This window comes from Cimex lectularius, unplaced genomic scaffold (assembly GCF_000648675.2).
Source record: "Cimex lectularius strain Harlan isolate CLEC.00 unplaced genomic scaffold, Clec_2.1 scaffold7, whole genome shotgun sequence".
In the NCBI taxonomy this organism is placed as follows: domain Eukaryota; kingdom Metazoa; phylum Arthropoda; class Insecta; order Hemiptera; family Cimicidae; genus Cimex; species Cimex lectularius.
Genome location: NW_019392731.1, coordinates 4,690,364 through 4,704,416, shown reverse-complemented (window position 1 = coordinate 4,704,416; position 14,053 = coordinate 4,690,364). Strand labels below are relative to the sequence as shown.

Here is a 14,053-nt window from a genome sequence, read left to right as displayed (position 1 = left end):
TTCCGCTTGAAAGATGGTGGCATGTTGTCCAAGTCTTATACAAATTCTAGTCCTTGGTTTATTTCCATAAATGCCAGCTCCTGTCCCACATTCGGTTTTGGAGCTATCTGTAGAACAGATATGGTCGGCATTAACTGGGATCTCTTTCTCCCAGTCTGCTCCACAAGGTATTTTGATTAGGAATTTTTTGCCAAAAATGAATGTAGGGGTCACGGCATCAGCAAGCATCCTCAGAGTTCTGTCTAACTGAAGCCTCGTCAAAGATTTAGTTGCTTCTTGTTATGTTAGTAGGCTATTGGAGCCTGTACCTGCATTAGCCTGAATTGTGACTCTGGCCTCTCCCTGGATAAAGATAAAGATGGTAGATTTAGAAGGACTTCCAGGGCAACCATGGGGGTTGTTTTCATTAATGTTATAAATATTATTGTTTTGTGGCAATGATGTGAAAAATCAGCATTTAGTAAAATTGTCTGTAAAGGGTGAAACATTTTGAATAGTTAAATTTAAGTGTAGGTGAATTCTTTTCATTTTTAGGTGAGTAGTGTTTGTTCATCACCTGTTGAGAAAAATTGGATAAACAGACTTGACTTAAATGAGTTCTAGAACTTTCAGATATCCAAAAAGCATAAACCAATGTTGCATCCGACATTATGGCTTAGGATGACAGTTACTCACTTCTCCCATACAAACCTACGGCTTCTCTCAATTGGAAAAACACATTCTCTCATTTTTGGGCCAAATTGACTTACCTACTTCTTCTTACATGTAAAATTTAAAAAAAGGAAAAATTATGTATTAATTTAAAAAAAAAATCAAACCTACCAAGCTGGCTAAAGTATTAATTATATAGCCGGTTAAATTTTAGATACTTGATGTACTACCAGCCAACACTTCTATTTTGTAATTGTTAATTTAAGGATTTGACAGGTACAATAACATTTCTAACAATAACTATAGTTTAATATTAAAAAATATTTGTAGAAAACAAAAATATGTAAAGTTTATTAGTACCAGTCTAGAATTATCTACAATCAAGGAATATGTCCAGTAATGTATAAAAAGAATTTAATTTTAAACAAAATTTTATGTAAAAATACAAAGTTCTATTTACAAGTTTTGAAGTTGTTATAAAAATGGAAGCTTAAAACTATCTTAATATTTTGCAATAAAGACATTTCTTTGTTAATGCTTATAACGTTATATTTTAGTTTTACATTATAAAAGTGTAAAGTCCAAAATGAAATGATAATGACTTTTGTTGGTCCTCATTTCTTTTCTTTTACTGGCAGTTTGAAAATTACAAGTTATTGATAAAATATTATAATGTATATCTCTATATTCGTGGCTTTTTGCCACCCTGAGTTATAATTGCTTCAGTTTTTTCTTTTTGTTGAGAATAAAAGTTAAACTTTAAGAATTAAAAGTATTGTTTTTCTAGGCTTAAACAGCATTCCTTGGTAATTTTTGAACAATATGTTCCAGCTTAAAGCATTCGAGAAGTGAAGCACCTACAGAGCTTCTTCTGGTTATCATTGGTGCTAAGATAGTCCATTTATTTGCTTGTATATTGTAACATTCGACAGAATTAAGAGAAGATGATCCATCATTTCCTCCTAGAGCTATTAATGAACCGTTACAGTTAACCACCTCATGTGTAGACCTGAAAATAGTGTTTTAAATTTTTTTATTTCTTGTTTAAAAATTATAGAATTTTTACCTTCTAGAATGCATAGATGCAACTGATTCCCAAGCATTTCTCCTTGTGTCAAATCTTTCACAACTTGCTAAACACACAGTACCATCGCTTCCACCAATGCAGTATATCATGTTGTCGACAGCAGCGACACCACAGCTCGACCTCCTTGAAGTCATGTTAGGCATACCAGTCCATAGCCCTTCTCTTGGGTCCAGTCTTTCTACACTGCTTTGATAATTTGTCGAGTCATAACCACCAAGGGCATATATACAGTTGTCTAAAACGAAAAGTCTCAGTGAAACCGTGATTAAGTATGTAGAGATCATGACTTACCTACGACAGCTACACGACAGTATCGTCTCCTTGTGCTCATAGCAGGACAGGAACTCCACACTCCTGTTAGAGGGTCATACCTTTCTAAACTGCTGAGGCAAGAAGCACCGTCATACCCACCACAAGCGTACACGAGTCCATCAAAACTGCACATACCTAAGAAAACCCATTTACTATAATTATGTATTAAATCTTTCAAATTTATTGTTCAATGTTTGTCATTTTGATAATCTTGATAATAAAAGTTGCAAAATATATTTAACTAAAAAATATAATTTGTTAATCATATTGCGAACAAATTTTACCAAATTGCAACTAAAAACCAAAATTTCACTGTTGTCATAGTAGACAATATAAAAATTGATAATTTCACTGTAGCTTTGAACTACACTAGTGTTAAAATTGTTTTAGTAAAATTTATCTTCAAATAATTTTTTGTATTTAAATTTAAACTAGTAATTTTACCTAAACAGCTCCGTTTTGTGCCCATTGATGTAATATTTGTCCACTTATTTGTAAGGGGGTTGTAACATTCAGCACTTGCTAGATCTGTTGCTCCATCATATCTGAAAAAGAACAACTGAAAATTCACCAAAAATTTACTTTTTAACTCAAAAATTTGGAATTTTTCATAGTTTGAGAAAGAGAGTACCTAATCATAGTTTATTTAATATTATATAAGACTATATATTTTTATTTTTAGAAAATTTCAACTTGAAAATATTGATCTATTTTCAAATATTGTTTTGATTGATTAGTTTTTTTTTAAAATGACAATTATTTTCAAACTTGTAGCTTCATCATCTACAAACACCATTGCCCACGTATTGTTGGTTTTGACTGTTAGAGATGGTAAAGTTTGTGGTGGATTTTGGTCTGCAAGTCAGTGAGCACGTGTTAAACTGATCATCACTTGATCACTCTACTGAGTTAGATCTATTCTCTCATGGATTTGGAAATTTGCAGGAAACCTGCGAGAGAGTGGACAGACCTAGTAGAGCAATTAAGTGCCGATTAGTTTAACAATTAGGTATTTCACCGACCTAAATGGTTGTTCTTTGCAATCCATTAGATTTCGTGGTCAGATTGACCAAATAACTACTTTCAATTAATTAATCTTTATGTAAGGTATTGGTTGAAATAAAAAAGCCAGTGTCACGAGAGGGATTCAAACCCACGACCTTCGGCTAAATACATGGATCGAAGTCACGATAGAAGTGGTAGAGCAGCGGCTTATTTAGCCAAATATCGTGGGTTCGAATCCCGCTCGGCACTGGCTTTTTTATTTCAACCAATACCTTACATAAAGATTAGTTCTTTGTAAAATTTAAACAGTAACCCTTCTGATGAAAAATGTGAGAGCATGGATGATTAGAGACAATACAATCTAGCTCTAATCATCACCTTACGCCTCAATACAATACAAAAAATACAAAAACAAATCAATTTTTATTGTAATTGTATACAAATTGTAAATCTAAGTGGGGCAATGAGGTAAAGATATATCATTTCATTTTTAAGAGCAGTCTGTCACCATTGCCCCAGAAACAATGTACAAAAGATACGATCATGGAAAAGAGGCGCCATCAAAGGCAGTGGTTTTGACGATATTTAGCAGTTTCAAGAAAAGAGATTGAAGATTATGACATTCAATAGTCAGAGTGAGAAAGCTTAAAAGTATGTGATAAAAATCCATTAAATGTATAAATAATAATAATAATATAAAAAAAAAGATTGAGCGAAAATTCATTAATTTCTTAAAGGATTAAGGGATTAAGGAAATTATCCAAAATGTATAACTTGTATCATTTTAATTTGTTCATATCAATTGTAGAGAATTTGTAGTTTTGAATTTAATTTAATTGTGTGTGAATCGTCAACTATAGTGACTTGTCTTAATGGCCTATGATGAAAGAGTGCATTCTCTTTGTATTAAGCTTTTGTATATCATTTGTAAACATAAAAAATAAAGCCTAAATAAATAAAATAATTTTAATTGAGTAAAATTTTTTGTTTAATTGGAAATGACTGGGAATGAACAATCAGATTAGGAAGGCAATAAAGTTAGCCACGATGGAACCACACAACCCCACCCACACTGTATGTCCATCAGATTTATAAAAAATGATTAGGAAAGCTATACAAAATCTGCTGGACCGAAATAAATAATTCTAAATTATACAAATTTAAAAAAGATATTGGTCCACGGCCTGCAGCGGTTGGGCCTAGAAGGGAAAAGGTCTTAATTATGAGATTGTGCATAGGTCATACGTAAGTTACACACAGGCACCTTCTAATGGGGGAGGGGGGCGTGAGACCATACAGGTGCCCATTTGTGGATAACTTATCACAATAGAACAAATAATAAAAGACTGCAAAGAAAGAACTACAACATCCCGAAAGACCTATTGACCTATGTCTGGCCTTGGGGCATGGCAGCGGGCACAGATCGCGATATCTTACAGCCAAAAATATTTTAAATTGCATATAGATCTTTGTACTTTATATGCTTTCTGATGTGTTTTTTCATGTATTTTTTTTAAATTTTATTTTAGGAAACAAATACAATTGTATGCACAGAGACCTCAGGACAATACCTTTTTTCACCACACAGTTCATTGGCAACTTAGTTGTCATTGGTAATCATTTATATTAGACTACTAGGAGAAATTAAAAAAAAAAAAAAAAAAAAAAAACTGAGTAATTCTGATATGCGTTATTTATTGGAGGAATGTATTTATTTGTGTGAATGGAAAGGCCAATCCCTAAAATCCCTGAGAAATATCGATTGTTTTGGGGTAGTGTGAATGAATTGTTATGTGTGCATGTAATTCATTAGTGTGTATGGCAGGGTTTATTCGTAATTATCCCAAGGAATATTGAGTGCTCTAGGGTAATGTGAATGTAATTTATTAGCATGAACAAGCTGCTCTCTAATTACTCTTCTGAGGAATATCGGTAATCTGGGGTCTTAAGAATGCTATTATGTTTCATCTTGTTTTTGGGTATGTGTTTGTTATTTTATCCACAATTGATGAAGTGCTAAGGTACAGAGAGGCTAGCAATAGGAAAGAAATTAGTAAGATTAAAACTCGAGAAAGACAGAAAGGGCTGGCAATGACCAATGTAATTTGCCTGCCCTTAATAAATGAAAAATAACAAAAAATATTCCAAAAGGTGTGCTGGTTATCATTTGTCAAAAATTATGATATGTCCTAATAGTGTTTTTATTGTTTACAAAAGTGTTAAAAAAAAAATTACCCGCCAACAACATATAACATTCTTCCCAGGCCTGTTGCAGCACTGCGGCTTCTTCTGCAGTTCATCGGAGCAATTGGAAACCACCGATCAGCCCTTGGATTATAAACCTCACACTCATTGTGTATTGCAAATAGGCTTCCTCCACCTGTTAAACATATTAAATGTTATTTTATCACCAATATATTTTGACATAGCGATTACAAAACATTACCTATGGCAAATACGTAATGTTTAATCCCTTCAGGCTGTCGATGCAAAGTTCTTTCACTTACAAATTGGGATCGCTGTTCAGGCATCAAGTGGTATCTCATTGCTTCAAACAACAATTCTTTACATTCTGGATTATCTCTTATTAGTGTGTCCGTATAGACGGTTGACATTAGAAATTCTCTTGACATCAATGGTAATCGTACATGTGTTAGAAGCTGAAATATTTAAATAATAGCCTGAATATTTTTGTAGAAACATGTTTTAATTGTCAAGGGAGATTGTATTTGGTCAGCACAGCCTGCTAATCTAGATACTAATTTTTTTATACCTTTGCTATATACTGAACTCGCTCTGCTGCATTATGCTTGACCCAGTTGAGGACTGCAGTAAATACTTTTTCTTCAGATGCAATGTTTAGCTGGTTGTTGGAAATTAACTCTTCTACCTGGCAAAAGAAGCAACATGCATTTTCTAATAAACTAAGATCTTTTAAATTAACTATGCCTATTTCTAAAAAAAAGGATACTATTTCCACTAGGCTAATTTACCTCCGAAAAAGGAAGGAGAAGAAACTCTTCCGTATTCATTACTTCCTTGAAATTTCTCAAAGCAAACTTATGAGAGCGACTATGAAGCTCTTTACATGCGTGAGCATCTATAAGAAATATGTTAATAAAGAAATACATAATTGGTCTTTTCAAGTTTAAACTAATGTACTTAACATGCAATTTATAACTATTCTAGAAATTATATTCAAAAATAAAAAATATAATTATCACCTTGAAATTGAAAATATTGAACTACGCAAATGACAGAAATTTTTAGGAGTTCACAGGTTTTAATTTAAAATTAAATCATTTTTAAATTTAACAATTACAATTATTTCACACCTCAAATAATTTAAATGTTACATTTCATTGAGATAATGTGCTGTTGAAATTTTTCATCTTATAAACTATTATAGAGCTAATAGTAGACAATATAAAAATCTAGCAATACTTCACTTAATATTTTTTTTATTTTTAGATTCAATATTCTCTTACAACACAAAGAAAATTGTATTTGCGATTTTGATTTAATTTCAAATTCTGATAAAAAATTCATCCGATTGATATAAATTTACTTACCTGCAAAGCTTCGGATTCCAAGACAGTTTGAAGGATGAAGTTGCTTCATTAAGAATTCACAGCATGCCTCTCTAACCGAACAAATTTGAAATAGACTCGAAGCCGGAAGCAGCACCTGAATAATTCCTAGTTTATCTTATGCAGTATTCAAGGAAATTCGTTCGAAGGAAGTTCACTTACCTGAACGTTGTCTTCAGTTATGAGAATCCCTCCTGTATAAGCGAAATCGACTAGTCGTTGCAATGCGGTGACATCCACCTCATGAAGTTCAACTTCCCTTGACGCCCTTTCAGCCATGTCATCTGAAAAAGGACTAAGTGAAGACCTATGTCTAATGAAATAATTCTGAATAACTAAAGTGAAAACTCATTATTATTTAAAATAATAATATGTTTATTTAAACTGTAAGTGTAGTGTTAGATAACACACATTAAAAAGGCATAACTCACCGTTAAACATTGCATAAAAATAGGGACTAGTTGAAGCAAGTACCACTCTGTGTGCATGAATTGAAACATCCCCTACTTTTAAAGTTATGTCAGTCATCTATAAAGAAATAAAACAATATAATAGAGTAAATTGAAATATAAGGCGTTTTAAATTGTTAAGATGAATGTATTAATACAGGGTTTAATTATTAATGATCATCCCTGGCTCACTTATTATTATTTTTGGTCAGAATCTTTTGATTCACACCATCAACATATTCACACAAAAAAGACCAAGATGAAGAGAGCAAATACAAGAAGAAAGAAAAAATGGAACCCCATAGAACCAGACATACACAGTGAAAATGGTACAAGTCTTCGCTTTTTATGTGATTGTTTCTCAACCAAAACGAGTTAAAAAGGCATAATTCCCCCTTAAGTTTGAAAAGTTGAAAAGCTAGCTCATTTCATATAGATTTAATTCTGAATTCAACACTGAGAAAATTTCAAATTTTTTATTTGACTAAAGGAGTGTTTTTTATACAGTTTAGTCTAAAATGCACACCTTATAGGCTCCTCTCGATGACTACCCCTATTTTTTAAATTAATTAATTAGTTTTTTCAGAATTGTATAAAGCTGAGCCTCCCAGCTTGATAACTATTCAAGATCAGAGCTAAATTTCCCCTAGAATAACCCAATCCTCCCGGACATGAGATTAAACTGCATCCATGCACCCTGGTAGCTATCCTTAATTTCCCATTCCATCTACTAACTGTATAACCGTTTTTTCCCGTAACTACCCTTTCCCAAAACTAATCTCTTCCTTTTCCTGTCCTAGGCGTCCCAGGGAGGGGGAGGTATGTCGGTCTACCTTAGTGGCAGCCCCACTGGCCGACTAGGGGTGATAGGCTAGCTACCTACCATCCTGAAAATTAGCTTGCTCCTTTTCATTTAAATAAGGCCGTAGACCACAATGCCGGTAAGCCCGTGGATAGGGATCATCCATATGCTTATTCATTGGATCCAGTCGGTGTTGGTGAGGCGAGTGGCACCACCCGACTAGAGGCAACTACTGATAACGGACTCACGAACGTTACCACTTTGCAGCCGTTTGATCCAGCTGCCACTCTGAAGAGAAACCGGACTAGGAGAGAGAAAATAATAGAGGACACACAGAAATAGATTGGGCTAGGAAGAGGAATAATTTCGCCAGATTTAGAATTTTAGAAAAGAAAGAGGGTGACTTTAAAGGAGAATCTCCCATCAAGTTGTGTCGAATGATACGTAAGCAGCTTGGCCGAATCAAGAATGTAAAAAAGACTGCTGCTGGCCAACTGCTATTAGAAATCGACGACAGTTTATCGGCACTAATGCTTGAGAAGACAGTTTAGGGGAAACCTATCCAGTGACTTCGACGCCGCACAAGCGATTGAACTCCTCCAAGGACGTGATCTCAGCTCGAGATCTAATGATCTGCCCAGAGGAGGAAATTAAAGAGGAATTGGCGTCACAAGGGGTCACCGATGTCACGCGTGTTAAAAGGAAAACCGAGAAAGGACTCGCAGACACAGCCACGCTGACTCTAACATTTGATACGCCGACACCCCCTACAGTGTCAAAGCGATGTTTCAAAGATTCCCGGTCAGGCCGTATGTACCGGTCCCAATGCGCTGCTTTAATTGCCTAAGGTTCGGGCATACGGCTATGAGATGTAGATCGGAACAAACATACTGTTCATGTGGCCTCCTTCCCAGTTCACGAAGGGCAGCCGTGTTTGGGTTCCCAACATGTATAAATTGTAAAGGGCACCACCATGCTAGATCTAGTGCGTGCCCTGTATTACAAGAAGAAAAGGAGATCCAAAACTTAAAAACCGAAAAGAAAATGATGCCGTAGAAGAGATGCGTTCATTAAAAGCACAAAGAGCTATGCGAGAGCGGCTGTCCAAACTAGGGCTCAAAAAATAACTGAGGAGGTTTGCATTCAAACCGAGCAACCTCCGCCAGTATATCAATTTTCGGGTGCCATCGCCACTAAAGGCACCCAGCCACTGACTTTTGTCAGTGGCAAAAACCATGGGTGAGCAATCACCCCCAGTAATAATCAAGGCCCCGACTTTGCCGTGGTCGAAAACCCAGAGCACTCCTCCAGCCGGGGGGGGGGGGCAATTTTGAAGAAGGTAACCCATCCTTCAACAACTGGGGTGGAGATACCCACCCCACAACAAAAACAGTTGATGCCAGACACGGTGTCACGACCCCATCTCCCTTTAGAGGAGCCCCCCTTATCTCTTTAAGGTCTCCACAGTTAATGGATGTTGTGGAAGAGACATCCATGGGGCATAGCTGGGAGATGGATTCCGTGAGTCAAACATCAACTGACTCAACCGGGACGAAGGCTTTACGCCAGTTTCCGGAAAAAAGAAGAAAAAGAAAAAACTGGGCTGGCCAAAGGGGAGACCCCGGAAGCCAGATCCAGCAACGAAGAAAGAATGTAATAATAGGGAGGCCACACATAAATAATAATGAACGGGATAATCCAATGGAACTTGAGAGGCATTAAAACACATGTAGAAGGATTACGAAGAATTATCGTACAACTTATGCCTATAGCCATTTCCCTCCAAGAAAGCCATTTATGCCCCGGGGAACAATTCTCTTTGAGAGGATATTGTACCTACACCCGGGGAGTAACAATAGCCCATGGAGGAAGATCACATGGGGGAGTGGCTATTTATGTAAAAAACGAAATACAGTCAGAAGAAATATACATAGAAAACAATAACGTTCAGATCGTAGCTGCCAGAATAAAAATGCCCCAGGAAATAACACTGTTCACTTTATTTACCAGATAGAAATTGGAATCATGAAGAAGTAAAAGAAATAACTAATGGATTACCCTACCCCTTTCTCTTAATGGGAGATTTCAACGGACACAACGTGTAGTGAGGTTCAGAGTCAACTGATATGCAGAAAAATAGAAGAAATGGTTGATGATACCATTTAACATTACAGAATATGGGGAAACAAGCACATATTAATACATATAATGGAAAATACAGCGTTATCGATCTGACATTTGCCTCTCCGACTCTAGTTCCGGATGTGACATGGGATTTATATTTCATTATATTTCAGTGATCATTTCCCCATCGCTAAACAGCTCCATTCGTTTGGAACCGTAGTCCTAGATATAACCTGGAGAAAGCGGATTGGCCCGCTTATGTAACGTCAGTGACTCTCCCAGATTTAACGGGGGAGGTAGACACTGACGTTAATGAAATTACAAACGCTATTAAGGCCGCCGCAGCAACATCAGCACCTACGACCAGGGGACCTAGACAATGTAGACAGGTCCCCTGGTGGAATAAGGAGTGCGAGGCGGCCAATAAAGAAAAGAAGCGGGTCTTTAGACGATTTAGTAAGTATCCGACGGAGGAAAATCTAACCAGGTTCAAAATATCTAGGGCAAAAAAAGGATTATCAACGCGGCCAAACAGGCCTCCGTACAGAATATGTAAAAGAATTAGCAAGCGACATGGACACGAGGGAGGTCTGGAGAAGGATTAACACCATAGCCGGGGAATACAAGCCACCTATGGTTCCGATCCTTAAAATCAACGGTAACTGATGTCAAAGAGATGGCCGAGCACTCGCAGTCCATTATGCAAATGTCTCGAGCGATCGGTCATATTCAGAGAGATTTAAACAAATTAAAGAACGGCTGGAGTTGGGAAATGAATTGGACCTTGAAGGAAGTGTTACGGAACAGGTCAACTTAGACTTGACAATGGCCGAATTAGAAACAACAATAAAAAATACTAAAGATACAAGTCCGAGTAGTGACAACATTTCAAATGCACTTATAAGGAGTCTACCCGCTCCCGCTAAAATGAAACTATTAGAATTTTACAACGAGATATGGGAGCAGGTGAATACCCGGACAGCTGGAAAGAGACCATTGTGGTCCGATTCTAAAATAAGGAAAAATCCAAGCGCCCCCAGCAGCTATAGACCAATATCGCTGACTGAAAAGCAGATTGCAGAAATTAGATAGAGCATATATCGCTGGTATAAGGATTGCTACTGGGGCTTTCCGAACAAGCCCCGTCAACGGTTTATGTGTGGATGTGTGGAGGGTGGAGTACTGCCTCCGGCGGAAAAGAGGAACCAGCTGATGCTGAATTACAGTGGAAGTATATGGGGCGAGCAATCCCATTTTCTCCATAAAATACTGTTTGATGAGGAAAAAGCCGAGGAGTATGGGCGGCTGAGAACCCGTACGAGACCGATAGGAGTTAGATTAAAGGAATTAATGGTCTCGAGGGGAGTACGATTAGATAAAATATTCCCGATTACTGTGGCCAAAACGGAACCGTTGACGCTCCCCTCGCCAACCCGTAGGTCGATATGGCGATGAAGAAGAAAGAAGAGACCCCCTCTCAAGTTTACAAAGCTATGTTCCTCTCCATCAAAGACAATGGCAGGTACAAGATATTTGTATGCTGATGGTTCAAAAAGCACCGAGGGGGTCGGCTGTGCTGTATATACGAGGGAGAATACTAAGAAAGCCTCTCTCGCGAGGACGGCCAGCATATTCACAGCAGAGATGTATGCCATATTGTAAGCGCTGGGCGAGATCAAACGTATGGGGCAAGGAAAATTTGTGATATGTACAGATTCGCTCAGCGTAGTCTCAGCTGCCCAGAATAAATTCTCTGTCGACCCATTGGTTAGATACAACGAACAATTAAATGACATACAAGTTAATGGAAGCGAGGTTGTTATTCTATGGATTCCAGGTCACGTCGGCCTCAAAGGAAATGAGGCGGCTAAGGAAGCGGCGGAGATACCTAGGACCCGGATATCCCTATCAGTCCAGCGCATGTCAAAAACTATTTAAGAAGAACAAAGTGGGACAATTTATTTTTTTTTGGATACCAGGGACTGGAGCAGTTCCCTCCTGAGCACTGCAGCTGAGCTGTACAGCTTATTGTACTTTATTCCTGGCTCCATATTTTGGGGGAGGGCTCGCAACACAAATGTGAACTTGAGCCCCCGTTGTACTGGTGTTCTTCCATTGAAGAAACTCTTTTTGAAGGGGTTGGGACCAAGTTCAGGGTCGCTGAGATCCGATCCCGCCCCTTCCATCGATGAGTGTCAATTTCTTTCAATTGCGGCCACCGGTCCCCTTCGGCGTCAGAAAAGTCCAGAGGCGACGGTGGGGATCGAACCCACGACCGCGGGATCTACTAGCCGAGGCTCTGTCGCTTTAACCACTCGGCTAACCCCCCCAAGCCGAATGTTAAGCCGTGGGTCTCGGAGAATTTGGATAAAAGAAAAGCCATCATCCTAACGAGACTGAGAATAGGCCACACCAGGTTAACATACGGACACCTCCTTATCGGAAAGAGACCCCGGAGGTGCCTCTTATGTGGTGCTAGGATGACAGTACAACACCTGATAGAAGAATGCATCAGCCTACCGTGATAGGTGTGACTTTCCAGCAGAGATGATTAGAGTATTAAAACACAACAGCGAGTATACTGATAACCTTGTTGCGTATCTGAAGAGGATGAATATATACAATCAAATCTAGCTCTCTTCACATGTGGTACTTTTTTTATCTTACTTTGGTGTGAATGTATTTATTTGCGAGAATCGTTTCGTCTAAGGGAGTCGGACCTGTGGCGGAATATAGAGTACCCCATAGGCCGACAACCGGACAATTTAGTTATTAGTGAAAATGGTCGGGTCTGTGGTGGAATTTAGAGTACCCCACAAACACACCACATTTAGGTTACTTTAGTTGTAGGAAATTGTATGAGTGAGAGGTGAGGCAGCGGGGTTTTAGTCCACACCCCACGGCCGACCTTATTTTAATTGTACATGTTGTATGGATGAAGTCCTATGAATGTATTTATTAGTATGCAGGTATTTATTTGGATGTATGGTGATTTTATTGTGAGGGGCACCAGTGGGTCACCAAGCATCCGAACCCCTCCACTACAAGAAGAGGGAGTCGGTAGTGAGGTGACACACGTCGCCAAGGATCCGAAGTTCCGAACACCCCAAACTACAAGAAGAGGGGGGTAGTAGTGAGGCGATACGAATTAGCCAACGTATCCCTTCCTGAGAAAGATCGCTTGGAGAATCTCCAATCACTCTGACACAGATTCGTCTAGCCCAATACAAAACAACGAAAAGAAATAAAATTCCAAAACGAGGAAAAATAAGAAAAAAGAAGAGGAGGGAAAAAAGAAATGAAAGGAAATAACTGAGAGGGGTGGGGGACGAGGCCATGCATGTGAAAACTACTAACCCTCAGAGCTACAGAAGAGCGGAAGATCTGGAGGGAAATAGTGAGGCCGTCCCCCTCCTGATGCGCCTGCGTGTGGACGTGGGTGTTGCACATACGTTCGCACGCACACGCATAAAATAGAAAGGAGAAGAAAAAAAGAAGGTGAAGAAAATAAGGGGATAATGGGAAAAGAAAACGAAGAAAAATTAACAAATAGGGAAACAATAACCCCCACCTTTAGGTTTTCTAGCGTGTCGGCTAAAAAAGTATGCTGGTTCTGCCTGGTAGATGATTTTTGCATTTGATAACATCAGATTGTGTTTTATTTGTTTAATCGCTCAAAAAAAAAAAAAAAAAAAAAATCAAATAAACATTGCTGTGGTATTCAGTTGTTTTTTTGATTATTATTATCACTAACGATAATCTCTAATCTTATTTTGATGGAATGTTTTACCCAGTAATGGAAATTCCGTTTTGAAATCTTTAGTTTCTTTTGATGATAATTATTTATAAGGTGTAATTTTGTAAAATTATAGCTAAAACAAACAAGGTTTATTTACACTCCATCAATTTTTATGTTTGAACTTACCATGTTCATTCTAAACAAACAATAAAATTAACTTAAAATTTTACTGTTTAAAATAATAATAATAATAATATATACAGGGTGAATTGCTACTCGTGCTACAAACTTCTC

General features: G+C 37.7%; 1 protein-coding gene across 2 annotated transcripts in view; it reads right to left on the bottom strand.

Moving 5' to 3' along the window:
- Positions 1-1,064: 1,064 nt before the first annotated feature.
- LOC106668681 (kelch-like protein 17) overlaps positions 1,065-14,053 on the bottom strand; it is a 59,302-nt gene continuing 46,313 nt past the window's right edge. The window contains exons 3-13 of one of the 2 annotated variants that reach the window (XM_014397652.2): positions 7,077-7,173; positions 6,808-6,929; positions 6,628-6,742; positions 6,049-6,155; positions 5,829-5,945; positions 5,502-5,715; positions 5,291-5,435; positions 2,495-2,595; positions 2,030-2,185; positions 1,718-1,973; positions 1,065-1,660 (exon numbers count right to left, since the gene is read on the bottom strand). In XM_014397652.2, the coding sequence (XP_014253138.1) occupies positions 1,441-1,660; positions 1,718-1,973; positions 2,030-2,185; positions 2,495-2,595; positions 5,291-5,435; positions 5,502-5,715; positions 5,829-5,945; positions 6,049-6,155; positions 6,628-6,742; positions 6,808-6,929; positions 7,077-7,173 (1,650 nt within the window). In that variant the 3' untranslated portion in view covers positions 1,065-1,440. Of the gene's footprint in view, positions 1,661-1,717; positions 1,974-2,029; positions 2,186-2,494; positions 2,596-5,290; positions 5,436-5,501; positions 5,716-5,828; positions 5,946-6,048; positions 6,156-6,627; positions 6,743-6,807; positions 6,941-7,076; positions 7,174-14,053 lie in introns of those variants that run through there. The other variant, XM_024226792.1, reaches the window with a different exon arrangement.